Source organism: Perissodus microlepis, chromosome 18, assembly GCF_051167445.1.
Source record: "Perissodus microlepis isolate ML-2025 ecotype Zambia chromosome 18, ASM5116744v1, whole genome shotgun sequence".
Taxonomy (NCBI): domain Eukaryota; kingdom Metazoa; phylum Chordata; class Actinopteri; order Cichliformes; family Cichlidae; genus Perissodus; species Perissodus microlepis.
The window spans coordinates 18823045-18848885 of record NC_140478.1 but is presented as its reverse complement, the minus strand read 5'-3'; the positions used below and the strand labels follow the sequence as shown (position 1 = coordinate 18848885).

Sequence of the window (25841 nt, the reverse complement as noted above, 5' to 3'; positions counted from 1 at the left end):
TTGGCTATTACACAAAACAAAACTGTGTCTGCTTTTATTTAGTTTTATTTAAATCATGGAACCAGTTTGCCTAACACTACTTAAATTCACTGTATGCTGTGTATATATTAAGGTGCTTTTTCCCCCCATGTTTATCCGCATTATGAGCAAATGAAGTAACCCTACATAATGGTGTGTGACCATACCAGTGAGATGGTCAGCACTGCTGCCTCAGTAAGATCATGTGGCATGTTAATGAACTTTGCTGACATATGGGACAGTCTTTGCTATTAAAGGCTGTGTATATCTCTATGTTCAGGGCTACATTCATATATTCCTGACATATTCCACGCACCTTACATTCATGGTGTAATGATGTGAATAATGACCTGCTGATGTTAACAGTACCATCTGATCTAGGGTCCCAGACAGTAACATGACATAACCTCTCGGCTGCTTGTGTCCACGATATATATATATGACCTCACCGCTGGATGTAATTTCTTTTCAAGAGCTCTTGGAAAGGGAGAGCTTATGTTGTTGAGCTCATGTCGTCAAGGCTGGTAACAGCAGCTTGCCATTGTATTAATTATTGTCAGGGAATCCAAGGGGTGTAGATAATACAGAATGCACTGGTTGGTCCCATTTGTTTCACTTGTCAGTGGAGTGAATAATTGGGAGTGCTGACCATATTAGACACAGAGAATTTCTAAAAGATACGACTCAAACTGTTGCAACACAAAAGTACTGCTTGGAAATTAAAAAGCTTAATGTGTGAGAATTTCAAATCAGTATGGAATAATTTACCAGCTTCTCATTGCCAAAGGAATTTACTGAAGTTTAACTCTGACAGCAGTCATTCTGATACACAATGAAACGGCTCCGATTGTCAGGGAAACTGTTTACTGCGTCCTACTTTTTTTTTGTTTTGTTTGTCCAAGAATTAAGTTTCTTTTGGTGAATGGCAAACAACGTTAAGTGTCAGATATTTTGCACCCTGACTTCATTCTTCAAAGGTTTGAGAACATTGATACAATTCTAGTAGAAGAGGGGTTGCTAATACAATGGGGCTCATCTTGCAATTCTCCCAAGGAATAACTATCAGTCCTGCTACAGCAGCTTCAGCGTCCCTAGGTGACCGCGCCACTGAGCCCGTGTTCGCTCCATCGCACCCCACTCCACGCCTGCTGCCACCCTGAAGGTAGATGCATCACGCTGGGGAGACTGCACAACAGCAGCCCCCTCTCCTCCAGCCCCCAAACCTTCTCCACGGCACAGTGGCCTCCTGCGGCCCCTATACACAACTTTGGGTCTCCATTACAGCCCCGGTCCCAGCAGCCCAGACTCCCTCAGGTGAGTCTCCATACCACCTCCGTGTGTTGTCCCACCTGAACTGCACAACTGGTATCCTTTTGTCATTTGAGAATGCCACAACACACACACATATTGTGCACACGCACACATACACACACACACACACACACACTCTCTCCTGTGCTCACTCTGGAGGGGACACCGCCTGTTCCTTTCTGCTCACCTCCCGGCTGCCGACTGACTCTCTGAGCCGTGTCTGTGGTGGCTACGCCATGTGTGGGGATCTAGGGGTTTAAAACAGCAGGCCTCCCAATACTCCCTGAATGGCAAATATAAGTGCTTCCAATTTATTACACAGTGGACGTTTTATGAATCATCTCTGACTAACTTTGATCTGAAATGACAAGCATGTGCTAATCAGTCCCGATATCCAAAAAAAGTGCTAAAAAACAGGAAACAGAAAACTGGATGAGTTGAGATTTTACAATTAATCGAAATAAACTGAACCTGCTAGTACAAATATTGCACTTTTGATGACCCTTTCTTCCATTTTTCACAATTATAACAACTACCTCTGATTAAGCAGCCTGTTCCTTTAATGCCAATGCTACATTTTTTTTAGAACTAATCTCTCTATAGTATAGTATACGGTTTGGTTTCCAAATCCAAAAATGGTGCAAAATAATTCCACACAACTGTAAACTCTTCCAAGATTACAGAGGGAGTCATAAAGAGAGCCCTGCTTGTGTTCATACATACAGTTAACTGGAACTAAGGGGGGATCTTTAAATGTAACTTCTAAGAGCCTTGTAATGAGTATTTACTGTAACATGCAGTTTGCATTAATTTTGTCTCACCAAAGTGTTTCTGAAGAGGCTCCCTGCAGCATTTTCAGCTTTCCTCCTTTTAATATATTTTTTATCATTAAAAAGGGGCTTTAAACTGCAGCATTTTTGCTAAAACACAAATTACAACTTTCACTTTATAGGTTGCCATACCACACCACACTTAGTTAACAAAATATTTTACAAACAAGATGATATCACCCTCTCCATGATATTAATATGATATGTTCTCTGATCTGTAAACAGCTGGTTATCTTGCTTTTCCACGATAAGAGAAAGTGCTGAGGATTTACGCTTGGTGAGCACATTTGGGCTGAATCTTTCACACGTCACAAATTGCAGATGGGAAGCAGTGATCTTGAACAGCCGATCACATTTCCGTGACCATCTGACACCTTCCATTTAGGAAAATAATACTTTCTATCTTAGCATACCCCTCTGCAACAGCCAGCAAAAGGAATTATGCCTGGTAGACTTTGCTATTCACAACTTTGGAGCTTCTCCTGTTGTTTTGTTTCATTGCACTGATTAGATTAAATGTTCGCTCTTTAATCAGTTACCCAAGGCCACGATAATGCTGACAGTTTGTGTTTTGCTTCATTTTTATGTGTTGTAATGGGCACAAAATTATGCTGAAGGAAACAATAAGGAAGCATGATATAATGAAAGCATTACATATGAAGATGCGTAGTATCTGGGGGTAAAATCAGAGGCTTATTCACCGAACAGAGTAGATGGTCAGTGGCTGGGAGCTTTGTCTGTTCTTAAAAGCTTATATTATGAGTATACTGCAGTATTTAAATCTGATCTAACTGCGGTTATTTACACTAACACCCCTCCTTTTTTCATAATGTTGAAGACAAAAAAAAAAGAAAGACTTTTTACCCATAGAGGTAGATATGCTATCTGAGTAATATGACAGAAAGAAATGAGTCGGGTTAACTGGTACAGAGAGTTGTAAATCACTGTAGTGTGATTCTTTGTCTCAAAGGGTTTAATTAGTCTAGAAATTCTTCTCTTATCTGATGACCCCCCCCCCCTCCCTCTGCACACTGCAACAACTTACAACCATAAACGCCCTGCAATCTGAAGACCAGTGGCCTCAGGAGACTGAGTTGCTACAAAGAGCTGAAAGAGTTGGAAATGGTCATTTTATTGCGTTAGAATAGCTCGCTCGAGACTTGGGTAATGTAGTGCTAACTGTGTGCTGGTAAAGATAACAATATGTGACTCCAAAGTGAAATACAGTGAATTACTGTAGTGCTGTGCAGTGTCAAGACCTCTGGAAATGAGGTAACGCAATAATCGTGGTAAACAGTAAAACAAAGTGCTTTCATAGTGGTTTCAAACCGCTAATTAATATTAGAGTAGTATAGTTTTCCTTCGGTGACGATGATTATTTGAGATGCAGCGCACAATCTAATCAGTCATCACCGCAGAGTTCATGTAGAATGAATTTCCTCGGCATAACTACAAGTTGGGGATTAGCAGGCTGTGTGCTTGTCAAACACTTGAACATCAAAACAGCATTGTGGTGCCTTCTTATTATAAATGCTACCAATGTATGGTCCGCTATTGCTTGACGGTAGCATGGCGGTGCTCTCTTTCATAGTATATGAACAAAGCCATTTATCCCTATCTGTCATTTCTTAAGTTGTGAAGTACCTGTCACTTCTGGTCCCATGGGAGTCCTACATGTAAGTGTATTTACTCTAATTGAGCTCTTTATGTAATTGACAGTTTATTCTGGCCTAATAAATCCTTTCTAATGGTTTCTGATTAGCTGTGTGAGCATTTTGTTTGCTTTTTGAGGTGATTATATCACCTTATATTCATGTGATGGGGGTAAATGAAAGAATCCTAATTTTGAGATGAGATGTTTCTGAGTTTTTGAAAGCTCTCGTTGTTGTTGAACTGTATGCAGCTATACCAAAGTGATTTGACAGATTAATAATTTAGCAATGGAACTACTTAGTGCCTCACAGCTGTTAGTTTGTTGTGGTGGTGACAGAGTGTTTGGTGCAATCCATAAGTTCATATGAGCATTCCCAACCAGGAGTTTTACTATGTGATTCATCAAGCCACTTCCTTTAGTGGATTCACTTTGATCTTATAGACTTGGAGGATCTCTGGGGGCAAAAATGCAGGTGTATGGATATAAATACTCCAGCAGGACTACTGTGCACTAATGGACACTGTATTAGGTTACAGCCCTTTGTGTTTTCAAGCCTTATGTGTTTAACAATGAACTGATCAGACATGGTAATAATTAATGAAAACAATATATATGTTCTTTATTTGTGCTTGTTGTTTTTTTTTAACTTTATGTCCCTTCTGTACATGTGTGGCATTTCATAGTGCTGCTTCAGTGTCACACTAAAATGTAGAAAAAAGGAGGGTATTATCTGCTTTTAATTAAACATGATAAAAGTCTGCACACTTGTCTGTACATTGAGGTGGGTGCTGTTTATTATACAGATGTATAACTTCAGTTTGTGTAGAGCACCTTCTTTTGAAGGACTAGTAGGAGCAGAATGAGATGAGGGGTTATTTTGGCGATGGAGATTAAGGCAGGGGCTTTTTGTCATTTGTGCGAGACAAGCCATTCATCCATCCAGTTCACAGCCAAAAAAAGGCTGGTCCCAGAAATTAGCAGTTTCAGCTCAGCAGCAAAGTCGTCGGGCTGTGAAGGCAGAGAGAAATTGACTAATTAGCAATGCGCACTAAAACTTGACGGTTCTCTCTATAACAGCGAGGGAAAGACTCGGTTTTTCTCCCCCTTTCTCTTTTCTTTCTTCCATAGATGTTTGAAATCGCAGTCATTTACGCTCGACAGTTTTTACAATAGCCTTGAGCCATAATTTTGCGAGTCTCTCCAGCATCCATACCCCTGCATGGTCTCTCTCCACCGGCCATGCACGACCGTTTCTCTCCCCAACCGTGGATTTCCTATTACTCTCGTTACGACTCACTGAGCCCCAGGCCCAAGGATAATGATGTGTTGTTTCTTGGTAGCATAATTTGTCACACGTATATTTCTTCTTCTTCTTCTCTTGCAGAAAGCACAGCTCCCTCTCACACACTCACACACTTCTTGTTAATTCAGAAGAACAAATGATCAACGTCAACAAATAACCCGAAATAGTGACTTTATGAGTTGGAATCAATGGTTATTTTGAGACGCCATAGACTTTAAAGGAAAAAGGACATTTCTTAAAAGGAGAACAAAGGAAAATTCAAGTGAGATTATTGGGAACCCGAAGCTTACTTTCCTTTTTTTTGGTCAAGAGCTGAAGTCAGGTAAGTTTGGCTCCTTCTCAGGCAAGCTGCTCACATCATTTAGTTGTGACAGGCGCTTTTAGAGAATCTGGCGACAACGGTTACGGCACGCTTGTGTCAAGTTTACACACATTACGCACATGGAAATAGCTTTTGTAACAGTCTAAGTATGAAAAAGATATGCACATCCCATTTAACTTTAGCGAAAGCTGCATTTCAGTGAATATTTTGTCGATACTCACGTCCGCTTAACTCAGGTAGGCTAAAAAAGCAAAACGCACCCGTACCGCTGCTGACGGCTCGGAGACAAACTAATTGCTTTTGTATGACTCCGTAAATCTGTGCGATGTGTAATGTCCTCATTGTGGGGGTGTGCAGCAAGGCAGGAGAAGGGATAAGTGTTGGCTGAATGCTGCATGTTATCCGTCCACCGTAGCGGCTGTCTCTTTTTTCCTTATCCGACAACTTCAGCCGCGTTACCGAGGGGGGGGGAAAGCGCCGCAGCATCTCCGTATCCTCCGATTTTTTTCTTTCTTTTCTTTCTTTTTTTTTTTTGTTTTGACAGCGCCCTTCAAACATCAGCCTCCATTTAAAACCATCCGCTTCTTGAGTTAAGAATGAATAAGAGTGGCACGCTGTGGGAACTGCTGCGTTTTTGTTTGTTGCTTTACGACCAGAGCTCAAAGTTGAAGGCGAATGAAGCCGTGCTGGATGTAGATTGTCGCCGGCTGGCGTGGCATGACGGCTCTTCCCCGCTGGATGGACGGGCGATCTGTTCAATAACTTATTCGAGAAATCGTTTTCTGCTGTAATAGTTGACTGATAGCGATGTATAGGCAACGTGTGTTGTGGAAATAAATGACCTGAGGTAAATGGCTTGCATGGTTTATTTGTTGCCTAGGTGGCGTTCACATTCAGGAAGTCATGTCCAGATCGGGTGATAGAACATCCACCTTTGACCCAACACACAGTGACACCCTGCTGCATGGGCTCAATCTCTTGTGGCGAAAGCAGCTTTTCTGTGATGTGACTCTGACTGCCCAGGGACAGCAGTTCCACTGCCACAAAGCTGTGTTGGCATCTTGCTCCCAGTATTTCAGATCCCTCTTTTCCTCCCATAATGTAATCAACAATGAAGGAAGCAAAGGGGACCAGGGCAGCAGTGGGACCCCTTCATCCTCTCCTGATGACAAGCTGGTGACCACCAGCGCCAGGCCCATAAATAACCTAGTGCTCCAGGGCTGCTCCTCCATTGGACTACGATTAGTGCTGGAGTACCTGTATACTGCCAATGTTACTCTTTCCCTGGACACAGTGGAAGAGGTGCTGTCAGTCAGCAAGATCCTCAATATCCCCCAGATTACCAAGCTTAGCGTGCAGTTCCTTAATGACCAGATCTCTGTGCAGAACTACAAGCAGATCTGCAAGATTGCTGCACTCCATGGACTGGATGAGACCAAGAAGCTGGCCAACAAGTACCTGGTGGAGGATGTGCTGCTGTTGAACTTTGAGGAGATGTGTGCCATGCTAGATGCTCTGCCACCCCCAGTGGAGTCAGAGCTGGCTCTCTTCCAGATGTCAGTCCTCTGGCTGGAGCATGACCGGGAGACTCGCATGCACTATGCACCGGACCTTATGAAGAGGCTACGCTTTGCCCTTATACCTGCCCCAGAGTTGGTGGAGAGAGTTCAGTCTGTTGACTTCATGAGGAGTGACCCTGTGTGCCAGAAACTACTCCTGGATGCCATGAACTACCACCTGATGCCCTTCAGGCAGCACTGCAGGCAGACCATGGCCAGCAGGTGAGAACGAGGCAGATAAACACTCAGACATAAATTCACACAATCACACCACAGTGAGCTGTTTGAGACTGGGCAGTGGGTGATTAAATGCCTCCCACTTGTTAAATTTGAACAAATTACAGACACAAGCATTATGCACTTGCTCATGTATTGATCCCACCGCCTGTTTAATGTAGAGCATGTAGGTGGTCGGTGTAGACCATGTAGACGGTGTGGCATTTCAGGACTAGTTCATGAGGATTTTGGTGCTCCTGTAACATAATACCTGCTGCCAGAGGTCGTGATGCACTCTGTGCTCCACTGTATCCATCATTACAATGTTCCCTCCTGTTTTACAAAAGAAAACATGTCTTTATTTCCTCACACATCTGTGCAATTACTCTCTAATCAGTGTAGACAAGATTGCTACAATCTAGATAAAGGTTATGCATTTGATTTGTAGCAACTCTCACGAATACAATTTGAAATGCTGTAATTGAATTGTGACCAGAATTAAATGGTAATTGCAAGATGCTTATGATCCAAGTACAGAGATGCCCTGTTACTGATATTACAATGAAGACAAATATAATACATTCAAAATGGGTTTTTTTTAAAATTTGATTTGATGTTTAGAATTCCTTTTCATGAATTGGACAATGCTGCTTACATTCGTGTTGCATGCACGTGTCGCACTCACACAAAAACATGGCTTACTTTCATGTTTGTCCTGATCTGCACTTTTAGGGCTGGTTAGTACATGGCTATTGTCTCTTATGGTGACAACTGATCACAGTCAGACAGCTGAGACTTTTTTTTTTAATCGATAGTATCAATATTCAGTTGTTGTTGTTTTTTTATCACTACACTTGTGAGCCTTGGGGAAAAACAACTAAACAAAATTGTGGCATGAGAGAATCTAAACTTTATGAAAACATTTGGAAATTACTGAAATAATCAGGACATAAAACCATTCTACAAGTACCTACTTGTACATTATCCCAATAATATATCTGATCCCACATATGGACCTAAACGAGCAAAGATTCAGGAATCCTCATAATTAGTTTCACATGCCACTGTTTCTCTCCCCTCAATTAATCACCATTATCTATGTCCAGGGGCTCATTTGCATATGAATAACCCTAAAACACTTCCGATTGGGCCAGCATGAGGGAGAATACACCGAGGCGACGGTGACTTACCCAAGCATAAAAAAGTAAAATATGGAAAAGGGAAAAAGGTGAATGTGTCTGAATCTAAAGGCCAGCTACTCTTAATGTTTTAGTGCATATTGTGATAAATTGGTAGATTTGTGTTGAAATCCATTAGGAGCCAGATAATGGTCATTGATGTGCAGTAAAGTGCACGGCTTTGAGGTTATATATCATATACAAACAGCAGGAAATTTCCAACAATTGGCTAAGGCATGTCACATGAATCACTGTAGCCAATGAAATGGAGACATTGTATAGGCAGGTTTATGTTCTCAATTGTGCTTTTAGCCTCCAGCATGGCACCCTACAGGACTGTCCTCGCTTCACAGCTAATTGAAAAGATATCTTTAGAGTGCAATAACGATCCAATAACACATCAAAACGATTGAGCAATTTTTATTAATCACAATAAATGTGGTCGCATATTTCCTGATTAGCAATCTTGAGTTTAGTAGAAGTACTTGGATAAGAAGCAGTTATTCATCTAGCTGTGCATTTATTCTTTATTTTATTCACAGATTAATTCATTCATACAATCAGCATCAGCAAAGTGAAAAATAAAAATACTCCAGGGAAGCTCTGTTAATATCGTCGTAGTAAATCAAGGAATTAAAGGTGTCAGGTTGAAGCTGTGCTTGTGTTTTTGTGTTTGCATGTTTTATTCCAGGCCTTAATATGTCTTTTATTGCATGTTATTGAACACTTGTCCGCACACCCACACTTTTGACATTGCAGAATCCGTTCCAATAAGAGGATGCTGTTACTGGTGGGTGGTTTGCCTCCTGGACCTGATCGTCTCCCCAGTAATTTGGTCCAGTACTATGACGATGAGAAAAAGACATGGAAGATCCTCACAAGTGAGTAGAAAGGCTGTGATTTAAAAAAATATATATATTTTTTTACATTTATTTATTTATTTATTCATTACCTGAGGCATCCCGTGTTACTGGCTTTTATGATGAGAAATAGTTGTTCCTTTGGATGACTTTAACACTGGTTAATTTTCACCAAAAACGAGGGACAAGAGTTCCTTAAATCCTTCAGGTAATAATGTGTCACTATCACTTTTAATATAAGTTTTTAATCAGAGCGTGACTTCACAGCACTGTGGAGCGTCATGCATGCTTTCCCTTGTTTTTTTGCTGATATGTGCTGGCAGGATGCACGATGAGATTTACTTGAATCTAATGATCTATTGTGGCTGAGACAGAACGTTAAGGAGTGACATCTTTTCCCAATTACTTTTAAATGCAGCGTGATTACTCGTTCATATTGATCAACTCATAACACTGAATTAACCCACACATGGTAATACACGGCGTGGCAATTTAGCCTGTTGACCTGGTGTCGCTGTTGATATTGGGTTTACTTAAGGTGAATAAATAGCACAGAGGGGTTAGTGGAACACTGCAGCTTAAATGTTGATGTCGACCATTCTTAGGTAACAGGGACAACAATGGAAACAAAAGCAAAAATAGATTTTATCTCATTTTATCTTATTTTTTAATATTATAATGAAGGCAAATTGTGATAATTTCCTAGAAAACCTTTGTGAGATTTCAAACACATCCCTGCTGCACTCTCCTCTGTAGAGTGCACTATGCTCTTCTCTCTCTCTCTCTGTCTTCCCTGACCTTTTTAAGGCTCACTACTATATTGTTGCCATATTGCAAAGGTCAAAAAAAGAGCTAATGAGAGACCGCGTTTCTCCTTTGCCCCATCATTGCTGGACATATTGAGTTTTTGTCCTGTGTTTTGGTTGCAGCCATATCTCAGGATCACCTATCCATTCATATATATTAGCTATAGGTCTGCTTTCTGTCAGCTCGGCCCTGTGCGGTTTATGTTCTCCCTTTATGGTTCAAATTTGAATAAATCTGGTTTTATGCTTTTGCTGTCGGGTCTTAAAATCACCAGCAGTCTCCGACATGGTTTCTTCCTCTGCTCAAATCATAACATTTCCTGGCAGCAGTCTGATGTTTTAGCTCATGTTTGTCCAAACCTATTAGAGCTTTTTTTTTTTTTTTTTTAACTGAAGGAGCCTTGCATACACAACAGCCTGAAGCTCGCTGTTTATGTTGTTGTTGTTGTTTTTGTCATTAAACTCTCACTCACTGGTACAAACTGCACCAGGCAAAAGGTCAATAGGGATTTCCATCACTCAGAACTAAAAAAGTTAACACTCAAATGGTCCGTGGCCAAGTGGAAGGACAAAACTGCAAAATCATCCCCTTAACACATCAGTGACCACCTGATGTAGCCTCCTCACAATGGATGTGGAATAGAAGATTATTAACATTCAATCATAACTTTTCAATGAGCCGAAACCTGAGAGGGACAGCCTTTGATTAAGACATTCATCAACACAATTTGGGAAGAATCTGATCCCTTTCAGTGTATCTGATGTACACACTGCTCGGTGATTCCAGTGTAAAGTTTGCCATCTAGTGTACCCACAGCAGCGTGGACCAATGCAAGACAAAGGCAGGCACAGATTCAGCCACAATGCTAGGTTGTTCTTTTCTTCTTCTTTAAACCAACCTAATATTAAAATCTGGATCTCCATGCTGCATGTATGGTGTCCATGCAGCATGGCCTAGAACAAAGGAATTCAGCTCAGTGGGATGCAATTGTAGCGGTGTTAAAGGCACATCAGAGATGGAGCAGCAGTGGTGCATTAGCTGTGGAGTCATTCAACCAACCCTGACTGTGCCTCTATGCAGAGGTTTCTGACTCCCTCTAGTGAGCCCTAGAGCTCACTGTAGACCGGAGTGATGGCGTCCATCTCATAGAGGACGTGCTCATCCTGCCCTCCTATGGCTTTTCACACTCTTGGGTTAGTGGACAATTTGGGTTAAAAGGGCACAAATAGGCTAATCGGATTCACTTTCTCAGGTATAAATAATGTAGAAGGAAAAATAATTAATGCATTTATTTTGCAGTGCACAAGATTAGCATAGTAATTCCAGTTATTATACCCTGCTACTGTAATTATCTCGCCGTTCACCTACAGTATATCCCAAATGTTCCAAAACCCACCGCAGTACTCTAGATACTGTGGTCTGTGACATATTGTAAAGCAATAATCTTCTTCTCACATGGGTACGAGATGATTTTTAGTATGAGTACAAGTCACTAGACATCAAATAAAAAGCCGCCCATCCATGTCCTATATACTGCTGACTGAATGATAATGTAAATAGCATGTAAGGGAATTTGGCAGTCGTATGGCACTCGTCTTTGAGGTGCACTGGAGGCAGGCAACCTAATCCCCTCGTTTGAGATAAAGCTGTGTTTAGTGTATGTAGTATTAGTTCCTATCTGAGACTTCCCTCCCATAGAGGACCGGCACATGTCAGCCAGCTAGAGTGAGATTGCAGAGAGAGGCCAATTGGAAAGAAATGAGATTCAAGGCTGTCTAATTTTGCAGCAACTGTGATCCATCAGACAGTGGGGAGGTGACAGTGGAAATGACTGATGGAGACAGACAGGTGGGCTTTAACATTTCACTGATTTGTGCTCAAAAAGCACCGGGCCTGAGATTTATTGAGTGAACATGATCATGTTCATTATGACTGTCACCTAAGACCATTTCTCTACATCTCAATGGGGTCACTTTAGCAAAAGAAGATGAAGGAGAGAAGGGGAGCACGAAAACATACACAAAGGAAAATCCTCCATGAGGGGTCCTGCTTCAGCTCTGGGCTGTTTATGCTATACTGCGCTAACACACGACAAGGGGTATCATCCACCCAACATTTTACTTATCGGACAGTGTTGCTAAGCTAGTTTCTAAGAGTCGAATTCCCAAAATGGAAATTGGTGACCTATCCAGTTAAATAAATGCAAGGTTACAAGTAATAATTATCTGATTATTAAGCAATCTGTCAATTTCTTTCTCAATCAACTAAATAATTATTTTATCTACAGAATGTTAAAAAATGTCCATCACATTTCAAAACCAATGATATTCAGTTTACTACCACTAAATACTTTTTTTTCCTGTCCTTTAAAGTGCTGGAGGTTTTTATGGCATCGTTATTCGAAATAGCTGAAGTCACATTCCTGTGGATGGATGGTCCAGAGAATACAAAACAAAAAGAGCAGAAAAACCTCAGATTATATATATATATGTATATGTATATGTATGTGTATATATGTATATGTATGTGTATATATGTATATGTATGTGTGTATATATATGTGTATATATATACATATATGTATGTGTGTATATATATACATATATGTATGTGTGTATATATATATATATATATATTGAGTTTTATGATATAATTTAACATTTTGCCTCATGTGAAGAGAAAATAGCAAGAGCACATTCTCCGCCACAACCAGTGCATTATACTGCAACTGAAGCCTGACTGATTTATCAGCAGGTCAGTATTATCCGCCAGTATTAACTATTGGCAGTTCTCCTAATAGTTGGCCAATAAATGGAAATTATAGAAAAAAGTAAAGAAGAGAAGGGAGAAACATCCTGTGGGCAACACCTGTTTGGAAAGTGAGAAACACAACAACTAGCTGATCTGAGGACAGCTGGGCAAAGCATGATAGAGTAAATAAAGACCCACACTAAAAAATATGTTAGGGAAATCTGTTTAGGTTTCATATGTCTGAAAAAAAAAAATGCCGGTCAATATATCAGTATATTGGATTTTTAAAATCACTAAATATCGGTATTGGTATCAATCATAAAATCATATATTAGTCTGTCTGTAATCGCAAGTTTATAGAAAGTAATCCAGTGCAACTTTCTTTGCTCACCAGCTCTCCATCCAGACTTTTTTAAAACTTCTGTTTGTGTTTTTTGTATCTTGCTCCAAACAAAGAATGACAAACAGTCTGTGTGAAATTTGATCTGACCACTCCCGTCAAATTACAGAACATTTAGCACTTTCATTATTTCCTATTCAAAAGTTAACATAATACTTCTTAGATGTTCAATAAACCTCTTTGGTCAGTGTCTCGGACAGAGACACTGACCAGGCTCTTATACCCCTTTGAGTATAAGAGCGCAAACAGAGTTACACCAGATGTGTTGATGCTCCATCCATCCATCCATCCATCCATCCATTTTCTTATGCTTATCAAATTGAGGGTTGTGGTTGGGCTGGAGCCTATCTCAGCTGTTACTGGTCAAGAAGCGGTGTACAGCTTGAACAGGTCGCCAGTCAATTGATGGCTGTGTTGATTCTGATTAAAAAACAAAAGTTGCACGTGAATCTATTTTCTATATGATTTTGAGACAAAAGAGGTTAAAAAGTTATCCAGATGCTACAAAGAGTGGCTTTTTTTGTTCGTGGTTCAATGGCATAACTTTTACTGTTACATGGTTCTTATTTTAAATGATCTGACAGTTTTATTAAATGTGAGACTTATGGTTAGTGCTTTCTAGACTGCAATGTGTCCTGAACAGAAAACTACTGGCCTGTTTTTAATTCTCATATTTAATGATACAAAGTAATTGCTAACCACAGTGGATTTTTGAAACCACCAGCACAGTACACCTATAACAGCCAGGGCACACTCACAGGGTACTGTTTATATACAAATTTCTCTCCACATGTTTTTAAAACTGACTTTTTGGCTTTTTGTCTGTCACCTAGTAATGCCTTATAACAGCGCACATCACTGCGTGGTGGAGGTGGAGAACTTCCTGCTGCTGCTAGGCGGAGAGGACCAGTGGAACCCCAATGGTACAGTCGCTGCTTTCCACTGATTTCACACAGCAAATTTTTCATGTTCACTTAATCTGGAGTTTATGTAAGTTCAAGCCCATCAAGTTAATGTAACACTTTCAGATGGTTTGAAACACTCATCCTGCAGCCAGATCAGCTCTGAGTGGACAAACAACACTCCAATCAACACTTGTCAATAATTGGCACAGAAAAATTACTGTTGTTTATGATGAAATATTTGCGATGTAGAAGTGTTAAGAGGGCTTTTTGCAAAAAGGTGGCAACACAGTGCCATAGTAAGAAACAAAGACTGTAAACGATCAAAGATTCTTACTCTGCCTTTTTGTTCTTTCACCAGCTATCACAGTAATACAACAGCCAGGCAGATGTACACTGCACTTAGTGAAATTAGTTGTTTATTCAGTTTTGAGAGTAGGAATCAGCTTACTACAAATGCACATCATGAGAGATGATTTGCAGTCTTTTGAATACAACATTACCAAGAGCTGATCTCTCTGTGCTTAGAAAACATGACTTCAGTCAGCTCTTGTTAGCTCAAACAGCAGCAAAAAGGCAAATCATCACGTGTGGGCGGTGATTAATGAAGACTGGGGAGAGTCGCATTTGTGAATTTTATTGGTACACAACAAACAACATTAGAAAAGATGTGGCCAATAAGAACTGATCATTACATTAGCATGTCTAAACTGTACAAAAAGAAGCTTTATTTTGAGCTAAGTTATTTGTATTCTACTGTTCTGTTTTGCAGGAAAGCACAGCACTAATTTTGTCAGCCGCTACGATCCCAGATTCAACAGTTGGATACAGTTGCCTCCAATGCAGGAGAGGTGAGCCTTTTTTTGTCCTCTCAGAAATGTTGACATCAGTACTAGCTTCTGTTTACTCAGCTTCAGTAACCCATTTTCTCTCATCCGTCTCTCATTACCGTGTTTTGGATATTTCTCAGAATCTCACCACTCATTGCATCACCTAATAAGAAACGGAAACCTTTATGACCTTAGTGAAGTTCACAAGTTTTGGCATTCATGAAGATGCTACTTGGATTCTAGTTGTAATTTGTGAGATCCAACAACTTCACAAGTCTTCTGTTCAGCTGTGATAGCAGATATGTAGTTCTCTTGGGAAATGGTGTTTAGAAAACCTAAAAATATAAACATCAACATAAGATTAAAAAAAAAAATGCTACTACTCTTACCTAGGTGTACAAAACCAGCCAACAGAAGAATAAAGTAATGCTCATTGGGCTGTAAACAGACCTATGTGCTGTTTTTTTTTGGTTCAAAATCCTTTTACAAGATATTACATCATGCAGAAGTAAGCAAGCCCATTACACAGGCATGAAAACAGATGCTCACAGCCTAGAAGCATGTACATGCTTAACTTATCTCTTGTCTTATGATGTTTTTTTTTTTTTTTTTAAGAATGATTTGCACCTTAGACAGAAGCTGGAAAAAACCAAAAAACAACAGTAGTGATTCTCATCGTAGGTTTAATGATGTTGTCTGGTTAATGCGTCCTCCTCAGGAGAGCCAGCTTCTTTGCCTGTCGCCTGGATAAGCACCTGTACGTGATTGGTGGCAGGAACGAGGCGGGCTACCTCTCCAGCGTGGAATCCTACAATCTGGAGACAAATGAGTGGAACTACGTGTCGTCTCTGCCACAGCCTCTGGCTGCCCATGCAGGAGCGGTGCACAATGGCAAGATCTACATATCAGGTCAGTTAGAGGAGCTGTACACGAGTCGCATGCATTATTATTATTATTACGCCTTATTATTATGCAAAAAGGCGCGCTACATAGAGGGAACTGTACAAAAAGGCACATTGTGTTTATCGCACAGAGAGGTAAACACATCCATTTAATTACACCACAAAGAAAAACCAACTCCACTCCACAAAAATGATTAAAATCAATGCATCAGGACTGATTGTTCATCTTTGTCAAAACTGCCAGCAGTTCAGTTGGAGCTTGAGGTGAGCTTATAGCGGCTAAAGTAGACTTGAGTTTAAAAAAAAGAGAGAGAGAGAGAGAGAGAGAGAGAGAGAGAGAACCTCTTCTTAGTAACAGCACAGCCCCAGATTACCATCCAATATTACCTCAGACTCCCTCAAGAGATATGTTCATGTAAGTAGCAGAATTTCTGAAGCCCTGTAAAGAGGCTTGAATGTATACATCAGTTCTTCTTCAAAGAAATGGCCACAGAAATAGTTCAAATTTGTAATGCTTTTTATTAGATATATTTCAATGTAACTTTGGTTTGTATAATTCTTCTACTTGCTGACACCAGAAAGTCATATGTTAGATTTTAGTGATACGTCAGTGAACCACTCATCACCTCCCTGCAGGAAAATCCGGAAGTGAAACCCTCCTCTTTTACAAACTGACTCTAACCAAAGTTTTCTTGAAGAGGCAAAAATGTTTTTTCTTTTCCAGTTATTTACTGTATATCTGGGGATGGTACTACATTTGGATCCAGTATGTCCACGTGCCGCGTGCTGTAGCTCCACAGAGTATTAATGACACACTGCTGTGTTTACCTGTTGCAGGAGGCGTGCACAATGGCGAGTATGTCTCCTGGCTTTACTGCTACGACCCTATAATGGATGTGTGGGCGAGGAAACAAGATATGAACACAAAGCGTGCCATTCATGCTCTGGCTGGGATGAATGACCGCCTGTATGCTATTGGTGGAAATCATTTGAAAGGTAAGCACTCGAGCTTTTCAGACAACGAACAGAAAGCAGGTCAAGATTGATACTTTTTTGAAAAGTACGTGTGAAAATCATGTTGCCATTTTGAGCAGGCAGTGACCTTAATTACCCTGTGCAACACTGTAGCCTCCATTTCTCGCACTCTTTAGTATTCATAGTACAAAATGTGAAAAAGAACAAAAACGTGTGCTGTTCATTTGCATTTGTTCAGGAAAACTGAATGTGGTCATGGGAATTATGACAAGCTCAGCTTGTCTCTCTTTGAATCCTCTCTTTAGCTACGCTCTTTCGTTAAAACACTGTTAAACAGATGTGTTCAGGTGGCTCTTCACTGCTGCAAATTCAGCTCATAAAAAACCTGCACGTGCCTCAGAGTATGACTGTGTCCATATCCAAACTCGTGTTTCCTCACGCTCACCGTAGGAGCGAATCTGTGCACATCGATGTCTGTCTTGCTGGTTTGTGTCTGTGAGTTGGTGGTGAAGGAAGAAACATTGAGATGTAGTGAAACTGTGAGGGAGGTGGAACCGAATGCGGCAGATGGAGGAACAACAAAAATTTGTCTCTATCAGGAAATAGACAAAAAAAAGTAACATGTCTGCAAGAGTTTAACTAAAGGGGAAACCCATCAACTGGACACAAGGAACATACTGGACACACTGGCGAGAACAGAATAAAGATTCAAACCATGAGAAGCAAAATAAAGCCTAATGCCTAAACATTATGTTGAGAAAGAGAACGGCTGTGGTCAAATATCAAATTGCGCAAATTCTTTAAATACTAAATATAAATGCTTCAAAGCTTCCTTTATTACCTCCTTTAGCACAGGATAAACTGAACCATCCTTTAGTAAAGGAAAGAACGTAATGCCATATAGTGCCACATAGTGAGGGACTGTAATAAAATTAGCTTTTTGTCAAGGCGTCGCTTTAAATCAAAACTTTAACTATATTAACGTTTTTTTTAAAGATTATTATAGTTCTGTTTGCCTTAGTTATGCTCACTGTTGTATTGACAGGCTTTAGGAGTCATTCATTTTTATTTTGGGTCAGCTGGGATAGGCTAAGTGAAGGATAGAATGAATTGACTGAATGAATAGTTTCAAGAAAAAGGAGGAAAGGAGTTACACTGGACCATCTCCCCAGCAGGAAAAAATAAGAAAAGATTTCTCTCATTTCGTAGGATATAGAGCGTGCTCTTTTTTTCTTTAAAATTCAAATCTTTTTAGTGAAATAATATTTTTTCAGCGGTGATTCCTGTAAGAGCAATGGGGTAGTTTCAATATGGCACACATCTGCCGTCATGTTGTTAACCAGCCTTGTGTCAGTGCATTCACGTGGTGGTTTGTGTGGATTTCATTTACAGTGGTACTGTAGCGCAAGCACATGAAACCAAAACTGTCTGAAACCTGATTGGTCCACAGGAATGTTTGACTTTAGCGTTTTCGGTCTAGTTTTCTTTTTGTGATGTGATGGTGAGTTCAGGTTTTATGCTATTGTTAAGGGTACTGAGTTTTTTTTAGTTCATTTAATAAAAAAACAATGTTGTACTCATAAATTAGATTATGAGTACAACATTATTATTACACACCAATTAGATAGATTAGTAATTAATTAATACAACAAACTCGTGCATTTTAAGAAACTTAGAAAATAATCTCTTAGAAGTACACAGGAGCCAGCGCCAGTTTGTGGAATCCGCCATGTTGCTTCGCCATCTTGAATGCATTTATTCCTGATATTGTCGCAATTATTTACTGCCTACAGATTAGACATGCGATCCTAAAACTTAAAATTCAGTTTAATTCAGCTGAATCCGCTAAGTGTAGAGCAATGTTACACAAATTTCAAAGACAATTTCACTTGACAGCTGCTAACAGTGGGTAACAGAGGCTAACGGCAGCTAACAGCGGCAAAAAACAGAACTTACTGACAAGAGCAGTCCAGGATATCCTCAGCAGCTCACCTCACAATCACTGTCTTCGGTCAAAAGTGAGCTTCACTGACTCATCGGCTTGTATCGGACTCCTTTCACAAAGCTTTACAGCCAAGGTTAATATCAGACTGATAGCCTACCCAGATAGCTAAAAGAATTACTTTGCTAGCTGGGTGAATGGTAACTAAAATATCCCAAAACATTTAATGTAAGTATTGATATTATTAAAATATATTAAAATATAGTGTGTGCAAAACCGGTAATACAAACATGGTGGCCAGCCACAGCTGTTATGGGGTATAGTCTAAATTTAATGTTTTTGATCTCTCCTGTCTAAAACATGTTTGTCCTAAAGCGGCCACCGTAACTGCCTGTCTTTGCTTCCTGCTGTCTTGTGTTGAGTGCCTTCTGTGTTCCTCTGCCTCTGTTATCACATTCAGTGTGAGTCTTCTTGTGTTGGCGTTAGTTATTTGTCTTTTGGGTTATTTCCTGTATTTCTTTGATATATTGTTTTCTTTCTTTGTTGGATTGCTAGTTGGATCGGGGTGATTGTGGCTCAGGAGGTGGAGTGGGTTGTCTTTTAATCAAATGGTTGGTTGTTTAATCTCCGGCTCCTGCAGTCTGAGCGCCTGAGTGTCTTTGGGCAAGACACTTGCACCTGATGAATCCATTGGATTGTGATTCTGTGTGATAGATAGAAAGTCCTTAAGGGCGTGGAATAAGTTATGCTCCCATGTTCACCACATGTCCTGCCCTCTGTGTCACTGTGGATTTGTGCTTTTCTTTGGGTTTCTGTTCCTTTTAGATTTTGTTTAACTTTTGGGAAAAATAAACACTTGCCTTTTATTTCTAACATCTGCACACCTTTTTCACCCTACCTCTACTGTAACCTAACCTACGATGACAGGGTATCTTATCTTATCTTATCTCTGTCATGTAGGTTTCTCCCATCTAGATGTAATGTTGGTTGAGTGTTACGACCCAAAAGCTGACCAGTGGAATATCCTCCAGACACCCATCCTGGAGGGTCGCAGCGGTCCAGGCTGTGCCGTTTTGGATGACAGCATTTATCTTGTGGGAGGCTACAGCTGGAGCATGGTATTTAATGTAGTACATATATGTCTTTATCTACCTATGTTTTACATATCTATCTATCTATCTATATATATTAGGGGTGCAACGATACACAAAATTCACGGTTCGGTTCGGTTCGATACTTTGGTGTCACGGTTCGATATTTTTTCGATACAAAAAAATGTTCATGCTTTTTTAATTTGTCATTTATTAAAATTATAAATATATATTTTAACTCAAACGTACAGTTTTTAAATTTAATGTTGCTGAAAAAACAAAGGGATAAAATAATAAATCTATCTGATGGAGAAATCACTCATCTTTGGAAAAGAGAGTTTATTACAGAGAAATGGCTCTTTCCAAAATAAAAGCTATACTATACGCTTCTTCTGGGCTATATTCTCAGCAGCATATTAAACATATCAGGTCTGCATAAGGAGAATCATGTGCTAACGGCTGTCTAAATGACTCGGGTAAAGTTTGTAGCATGCGTGCTTATTGTTTTTGTCTGCTTCCACTTGTCTTTGCACTAGGATGATGTCGGAGTAAATGTGCAGTCATATTCGTTGTGTTCCCACTAGTGCTGTCAACGTTAATCTGAAATGACGTTAACGCCACAACACGGCAAATCTCCGTTAACGAGCTGCCGCGGGGTGGAACGATACACAAAATTCACGGTTCGGTTCGGTTCAATACTTTGGTGTCACGGTTCGATATTTTTTCGATACAAAAAAAAATGTTCATGCCTTTTTAATTTGTCATTTATTAAATTTTCACGGCACATTCCGCACCACATCTCTGTGCGTTCATCATTTGTTTGAAGCTAGCTCACCTCCTGCAACTACTTTTCCGAGAATACGTGCTTCTTTTGTGGTTCGGACTCCTTCTGACATTTCTTTGGAGGTGGAGGAACATCACAGTAATTGCTTAAAGGAGCTTGCTTCTTCGACATCTTTAAGAGTTCTAAACAAATGTCTGTCCTCCTCCTGAAAATCTTATGTACGCAAACACGCGTTGCAACTTCTTATCTTGTGCGCGTTTTTTATTTTGACAGCGAATGCGCACCTGTGGACCACTTATGTGCAGCCCTGGTTATTTAGCTCGTCATATTGCGACCACAGAAATTCTTTTGTCCATGAAACCATAAAGCTGCACTTTCTTTTTGCCTTATAGTCTGATTTGTCATAACTTTTCCGTTTTGTGGTAAGCTTTTCTTTGGCTGTCACTTCTTCACCCTGACCTGTCTTATTTGGCTCAGCAGAACTTAAATATATATCCTGCTGCTTTTACACACGCACTCACATAACGCTCAGCGATTCTCTGCACGATCAACCTCTCACATGTTTAAGCTTGCTGCGGGAGATTTCACTTGTCATGTTTGCATAGTAAGCTAACAATTGATAAGACGATGTCAGAGGAATTGGTGCGCAAATTATCGTCACTCACCAATCAGTGCTGTCGCTCTCTATACACAATTCACGCGATTGCAAAGTGAAAGCAAAAAACAAGCGCAAATTCAAACGCGATTTCAATATGTCACATATTGACAGTGGCTCACCGATGCCAATGACATAATTACCCAGCTACATTTCCGAAAGAATGCAAAAGCATTGACATATATTTTTCCTTCCTACGATAGGCCGACGGGCAGGGCAGAGATAGATTTTGGTAGCCCGACTGGGAAAATCGCTAGCCCGACGTCCCGGGGCTAGCGATTGCGAGCCCTGTATCTGATTGAGGAATCACTCATCTTTGGAAAAGAGAGTTTATTACAGAGAAATGGCTCTTTCCAAAATAAAAGCTATACTATACGCTTCTTCTGGGCTATATTCTCAGCAGCATATTAAACATATCAGGTCCCCATAAGGAGAATCATGTGCTAACGGCTGTCTAAATGACTCGGGTAAAGTTTGTAGCATGCGTGCTTGTTGTTTTTGTCTGCTTCCACTTGTCTTTGCACTAGGATGATGTCGGCGTAAATGTGCAGTCATATTCGTTGTGTTCCCACTAGTGCTGTCAGCGTAAATCTCGTTGAAATGACGTTAACACCACAACACGGCAAATCTCCGTTAACGAGCTACCGCGGATCGCCCCGTGCATGGGGCTGGACGGCCAACACGTTAACGAGCTAACTGCGCTAACACACTAGCTCCCACCCATGTAATTGAGCATTGCATGGCACATCCGACATACTGTTTTACTTTGGTCCATGACGCGCTTACCTTCAGGGTCATACGTCACATGAAAACCAAAATACTTCCAAACGCCAGATCTGAATGAGGGTGGGGGAGGTTCAATTTGCCATGTTGCAAGGAGAGCTTAACTTCTGTCTCGCTAGCTTGCCCTGCGCTCAGTGAATCTGCATTCGACTACTCCGCCTAGGCTGCACTGTAGAGCGCAGATCCACTGAGCGCTCAACACAGACAGCATCGTCAGAAGGAAAGTTGATAAAATAAATTAAAAATTTTGTATTGTTCGATACATATGTGTACCGAACCGAAAGCACTGTATCGAACGGTTCGAATATCGATACGAGTATCGTTGCACCCCTAATATATATATATGTGTATAAAACTGTGTTTTCAGTACAAGTTAGAATAAAGCTCAGTATTTTTGGGGCACTTTAATTTTTAGAAAGGGTTGCTCAGGCAAGAAGAAACTCTGGATTAATACATATATAGTTTAGTAATTCCCCACAGAAATCCAAACAGCACTAAGAGGACTAAAGAAAATCAGTTGATTTTCTTGTTTTTCTTTTTCCCTCAGGGGGCGTATAAGTCTTCGACCATCTGCTACAGCCCAGAGAAAGGAACATGGACAGAGTTGGAAGGAGAGGTGGCAGAGCCTCTAGCGGGCCCAGCCTGCTCCACCGTCATACTGCCCGCCTGCCTGCCTTTTAACAAATGACAACTAATCCAGCCGACGGGTGTCGAGGGTGATGGGCAGCAGAGTGATTGGGGGGAGGACCATCACTAAGCAAAACAGTTGTCAACAATTTCATGACAGATTTTCCAGTCATACGCTGGGGGTGTGTATAAATTATTTTTTTACAAGTTTGACCAGAGCACTTTCGTTATTCTCTCTACTGAAGGATCGAAGAAAAAAAAAAAAGATAATTGTGTGAGTCATGTATTTAAACTCATCTGTGTTCTGAGAAATGGTTGGTTCCATATTCGATTTTTTTATTTAAGCGGATAGTAAGTGTTTTTGGCTTCTCTTCTATAGCACGCATAGTGTTGAGCTGAATTATAGCTTTCAAATCCATTGTATCTTGTATTCAGTAGCGGCATAATTCCAGCTAAATGCAGTGTTGTTTCAAATTACATCGGGACATGAAGTTACACTAGGACTGGGTGAGTAACATGACCTGTGATGATCAAAATGTATAAATAGTCTTCATCCGTTATGTTATTGCTCATTGTTCTATGGCTGGGTACGCTCACTTATTACCTGGTTAGAGAATTATACAACAGTTTTGTTGTCTGTCTCTGAAAATGAACATATTTGCGCAATCAAAAGGGGACATTTTCAGAAAACCCTAACAGCTGTCACTATTTAACTGTCACGGTATGTGCAGAAATGTTCAATTAGACATGGAATTAGACATGAAAGTAGATAAACAACCAGGAAGACACTTAAAAAAAAGACACAAATATACTCAATGATCTTTTTGAGCATGTGTCCACATGACCCAGCCCTATTTTTTGATCTTAAAGGGGGTCTATTATGTTTTTCCTTTTCCTCTATCATGTATATACTGTGAAAATGGTGTTTTCCTTCATTAAACATGGTCAAAGTCTAAATAGTGTATGTGCAAATAATCCCCACAATCACTTTCAAACAGTTTTTCTACTTTTGGCTCTGTATGATGTCATAGAAAGTGGATTTTTTCAATATGATCATCTCAGGCATGCATTTGAGCACTGAAGCCCCACCCACAAACCTTCTGCTTATGAGGAACAGCCAATCAAAAGGAAGTATGCTTAAAGAGCATGGGAACTGGAGTTAAAACAGCAGAAGATTAAGTGAGGGGCATCATCAAGACCCAGTATAAGTTAAATAAGGATTTTTTTTTTAAACTATAAATCACACAAAGCTGTGTAGGACTCAAAATTTGACGCTGGAAATGAACATAACAGATCCCCTTTAATGATTTAACTTGTTGAACGACGCAAAACTCTAACCAATGTCATGCTGCAGGCAAGACAATTTAAGGATCATTATTGATTCCTAATATTCACATGAATAACTTATAATTAACTAATGTTAATTAAACAATGATGGTACAATCAAATTGTAACTACTAGCCAACGTGTTTCTGGGTAGCACATTGGGCTAAACTGATGCAGAGGACACTTGTGTAGCTTGTTCTCCTGTACAGCTTAATTTTAACAGGCCTGTTTGTGAGGCCACATAGCATTACCTTGATGAGATTTTAATCTTTAATGTATAAAAGACTAAATTAAACAAACATACGGTGGGCTTTAATGCACTAATAGTGAACTTTTATTTCAGCAAAGTTCACTAAAATGTAAAATGTAAATTACTGAATGTGCTGTGTTTAAAAAAGTATCTTCAGTACAAATGAAGTCCAGTCTTGTCTACGTTATGAGGTTCAAAAACCTGACTCTAATTATTGATGCAGTACCTGTTGAATTCTTTTAAAAAAAAAATGAAAAAAGAAAAGAAACGTTGATTTCATTCTTGTAAATAATCGCCTGCAGTGAAACATTTTTGTGCACTCAACCTTGGATTTATTCTCAAATCCTGTTATGTCCTTTGCATTTTAGAATATGAAAATAAAATGACTCTTGATGATTAAAATGTGTCTGAGTTTGTGACATTTGTTCAAGTCCAGCGACGAGATGTGAACAATCCCACCTTTAAACAGAAACGTTTCTCAAAATCACGTCACAAAAATCTGCTTAAAACTTTATTTAATAACAATAACTTTATTAGACCGCACATACTCAAAGAAAAGCTAACCTATAGAAATTAGTTTTTGGGAGTCTTTCAAAACGAACCCGATTCCTCCAGAGTTCAGGAGCTACAACCTCAAAACAACGATCACCTGTAGTTTTAAAATAAGAAAATTTTAATATCAGATCAGAAATCTGAGAAGTCAGCTGCAGTGATCAGGTCTCAGTAGTTCTGCTGTATATATGTAGAAACCGGTCAATGTAGCGTTTTATATATTATTAATAAAATCCTAAAATAAATTCAGAATTTCTCTAGAAGCCAGTGAAGGGCAGCAAGAATGGGAACGATGTGCAAGTGTCAGCTCGCGTGTGCTAGCACACTAGCTGCTGTGTTCTGCACCAGATGCATATGATGACTGAGCTACAATAATCGAGACAGGAGAAAATTTAAGTGTGTACTAGAAAAGATCAGAATTTTCTCAGAAGAAGGAAACAACACTGGATGAGCTTTGACATGTGAGATAACACAGATGTTCTTAGCAGATAATTTGATGTTGGTGAGGGGACCAATGTAATGACAGACCTCCTTAGCGAAACTCTCAGGTATGAACACAAGAATCTCAGTTTTTCCAGGATCAGGATTGAGGACATTTGAAGGCATCGACTTATTAAAGGTAGTAAAGCGTTCATCGGTGTAGTAGAGGCTGTATTTAAAATACAAATACTGTGCTAAAATTAGAAAGCACATAGTGCTGCTCCTGCATTTCAGCCCACTGTAGTCAACAGAAGATGACTTCTGTCTTCAGGAGTTTATATTTGCTGGCATGCCTCTGTTGTGGGACTTCCACACACATATGCGGCGGAGCATCAGATGTTGCATTGGTTAAGTCAAAAACAGAATACAAAGGGTGACCTGGTGCAAGGGTGGATTACAAAGTGGTTTGCAGGGGTGCAGTCACTGTGGGCAGGTTAGAGCAACATAAATTGAAGCCCTACTGGATGCCTAGAAAGCCGAGGTGCTCTGACCTTTGAGGGCAGCCTGCCTGAACTAATGCTAAAGAAAAGAGG

General features: G+C 40.0%; 1 protein-coding gene across 2 annotated transcripts; it reads left to right on the top strand.

The window, feature by feature from the left end:
• The first annotated feature begins 596 nt into the window (after positions 1–596).
• On the top strand, positions 597–24680 carry klhl14 (kelch-like family member 14). 2 transcript variants are annotated; one of them, XM_084912684.1, is made up of 9 exons: positions 597–1332; positions 6319–7219; positions 9151–9272; positions 14043–14132; positions 14884–14962; positions 15660–15850; positions 16681–16839; positions 19721–19878; positions 22621–24680. In XM_084912684.1, the coding sequence occupies exons 1-9, from the start codon at positions 1185–1187 to the stop codon at positions 22759–22761; spliced, it is 1989 nt and encodes a 662-aa protein (XP_084768810.1). In that variant the 5' UTR covers positions 597–1184; the 3' UTR covers positions 22762–24680. The 2 variants fall into 2 exon arrangements, with proteins under 2 accessions (XP_084768810.1, XP_084768811.1); XM_084912685.1 differs by lacking the exon at positions 597–1332 and adding an exon at positions 4702–5438.
• The last annotated feature ends 1161 nt before the right edge of the window (positions 24681–25841 follow it).

Excerpts from the sequence above, each read along its gene's own strand:
- klhl14 (XM_084912684.1), top strand. The coding sequence starts at position 1,185 with ATGCATCACGCTGGGGAGACTGCACAACAGCAGCCCCCTCTCCTCCAG. Across the intron at positions 15,851-16,680 it reads TGGCAAGATCTACATATCAG|GAGGCGTGCACAATGGCGAG; the intron begins GTCAGTTAGAGG and ends TACCTGTTGCAG. Across the intron at positions 19,879-22,620 it reads GAGGCTACAGCTGGAGCATG|GGGGCGTATAAGTCTTCGAC; the intron begins GTATTTAATGTA and ends TTTTTCCCTCAG.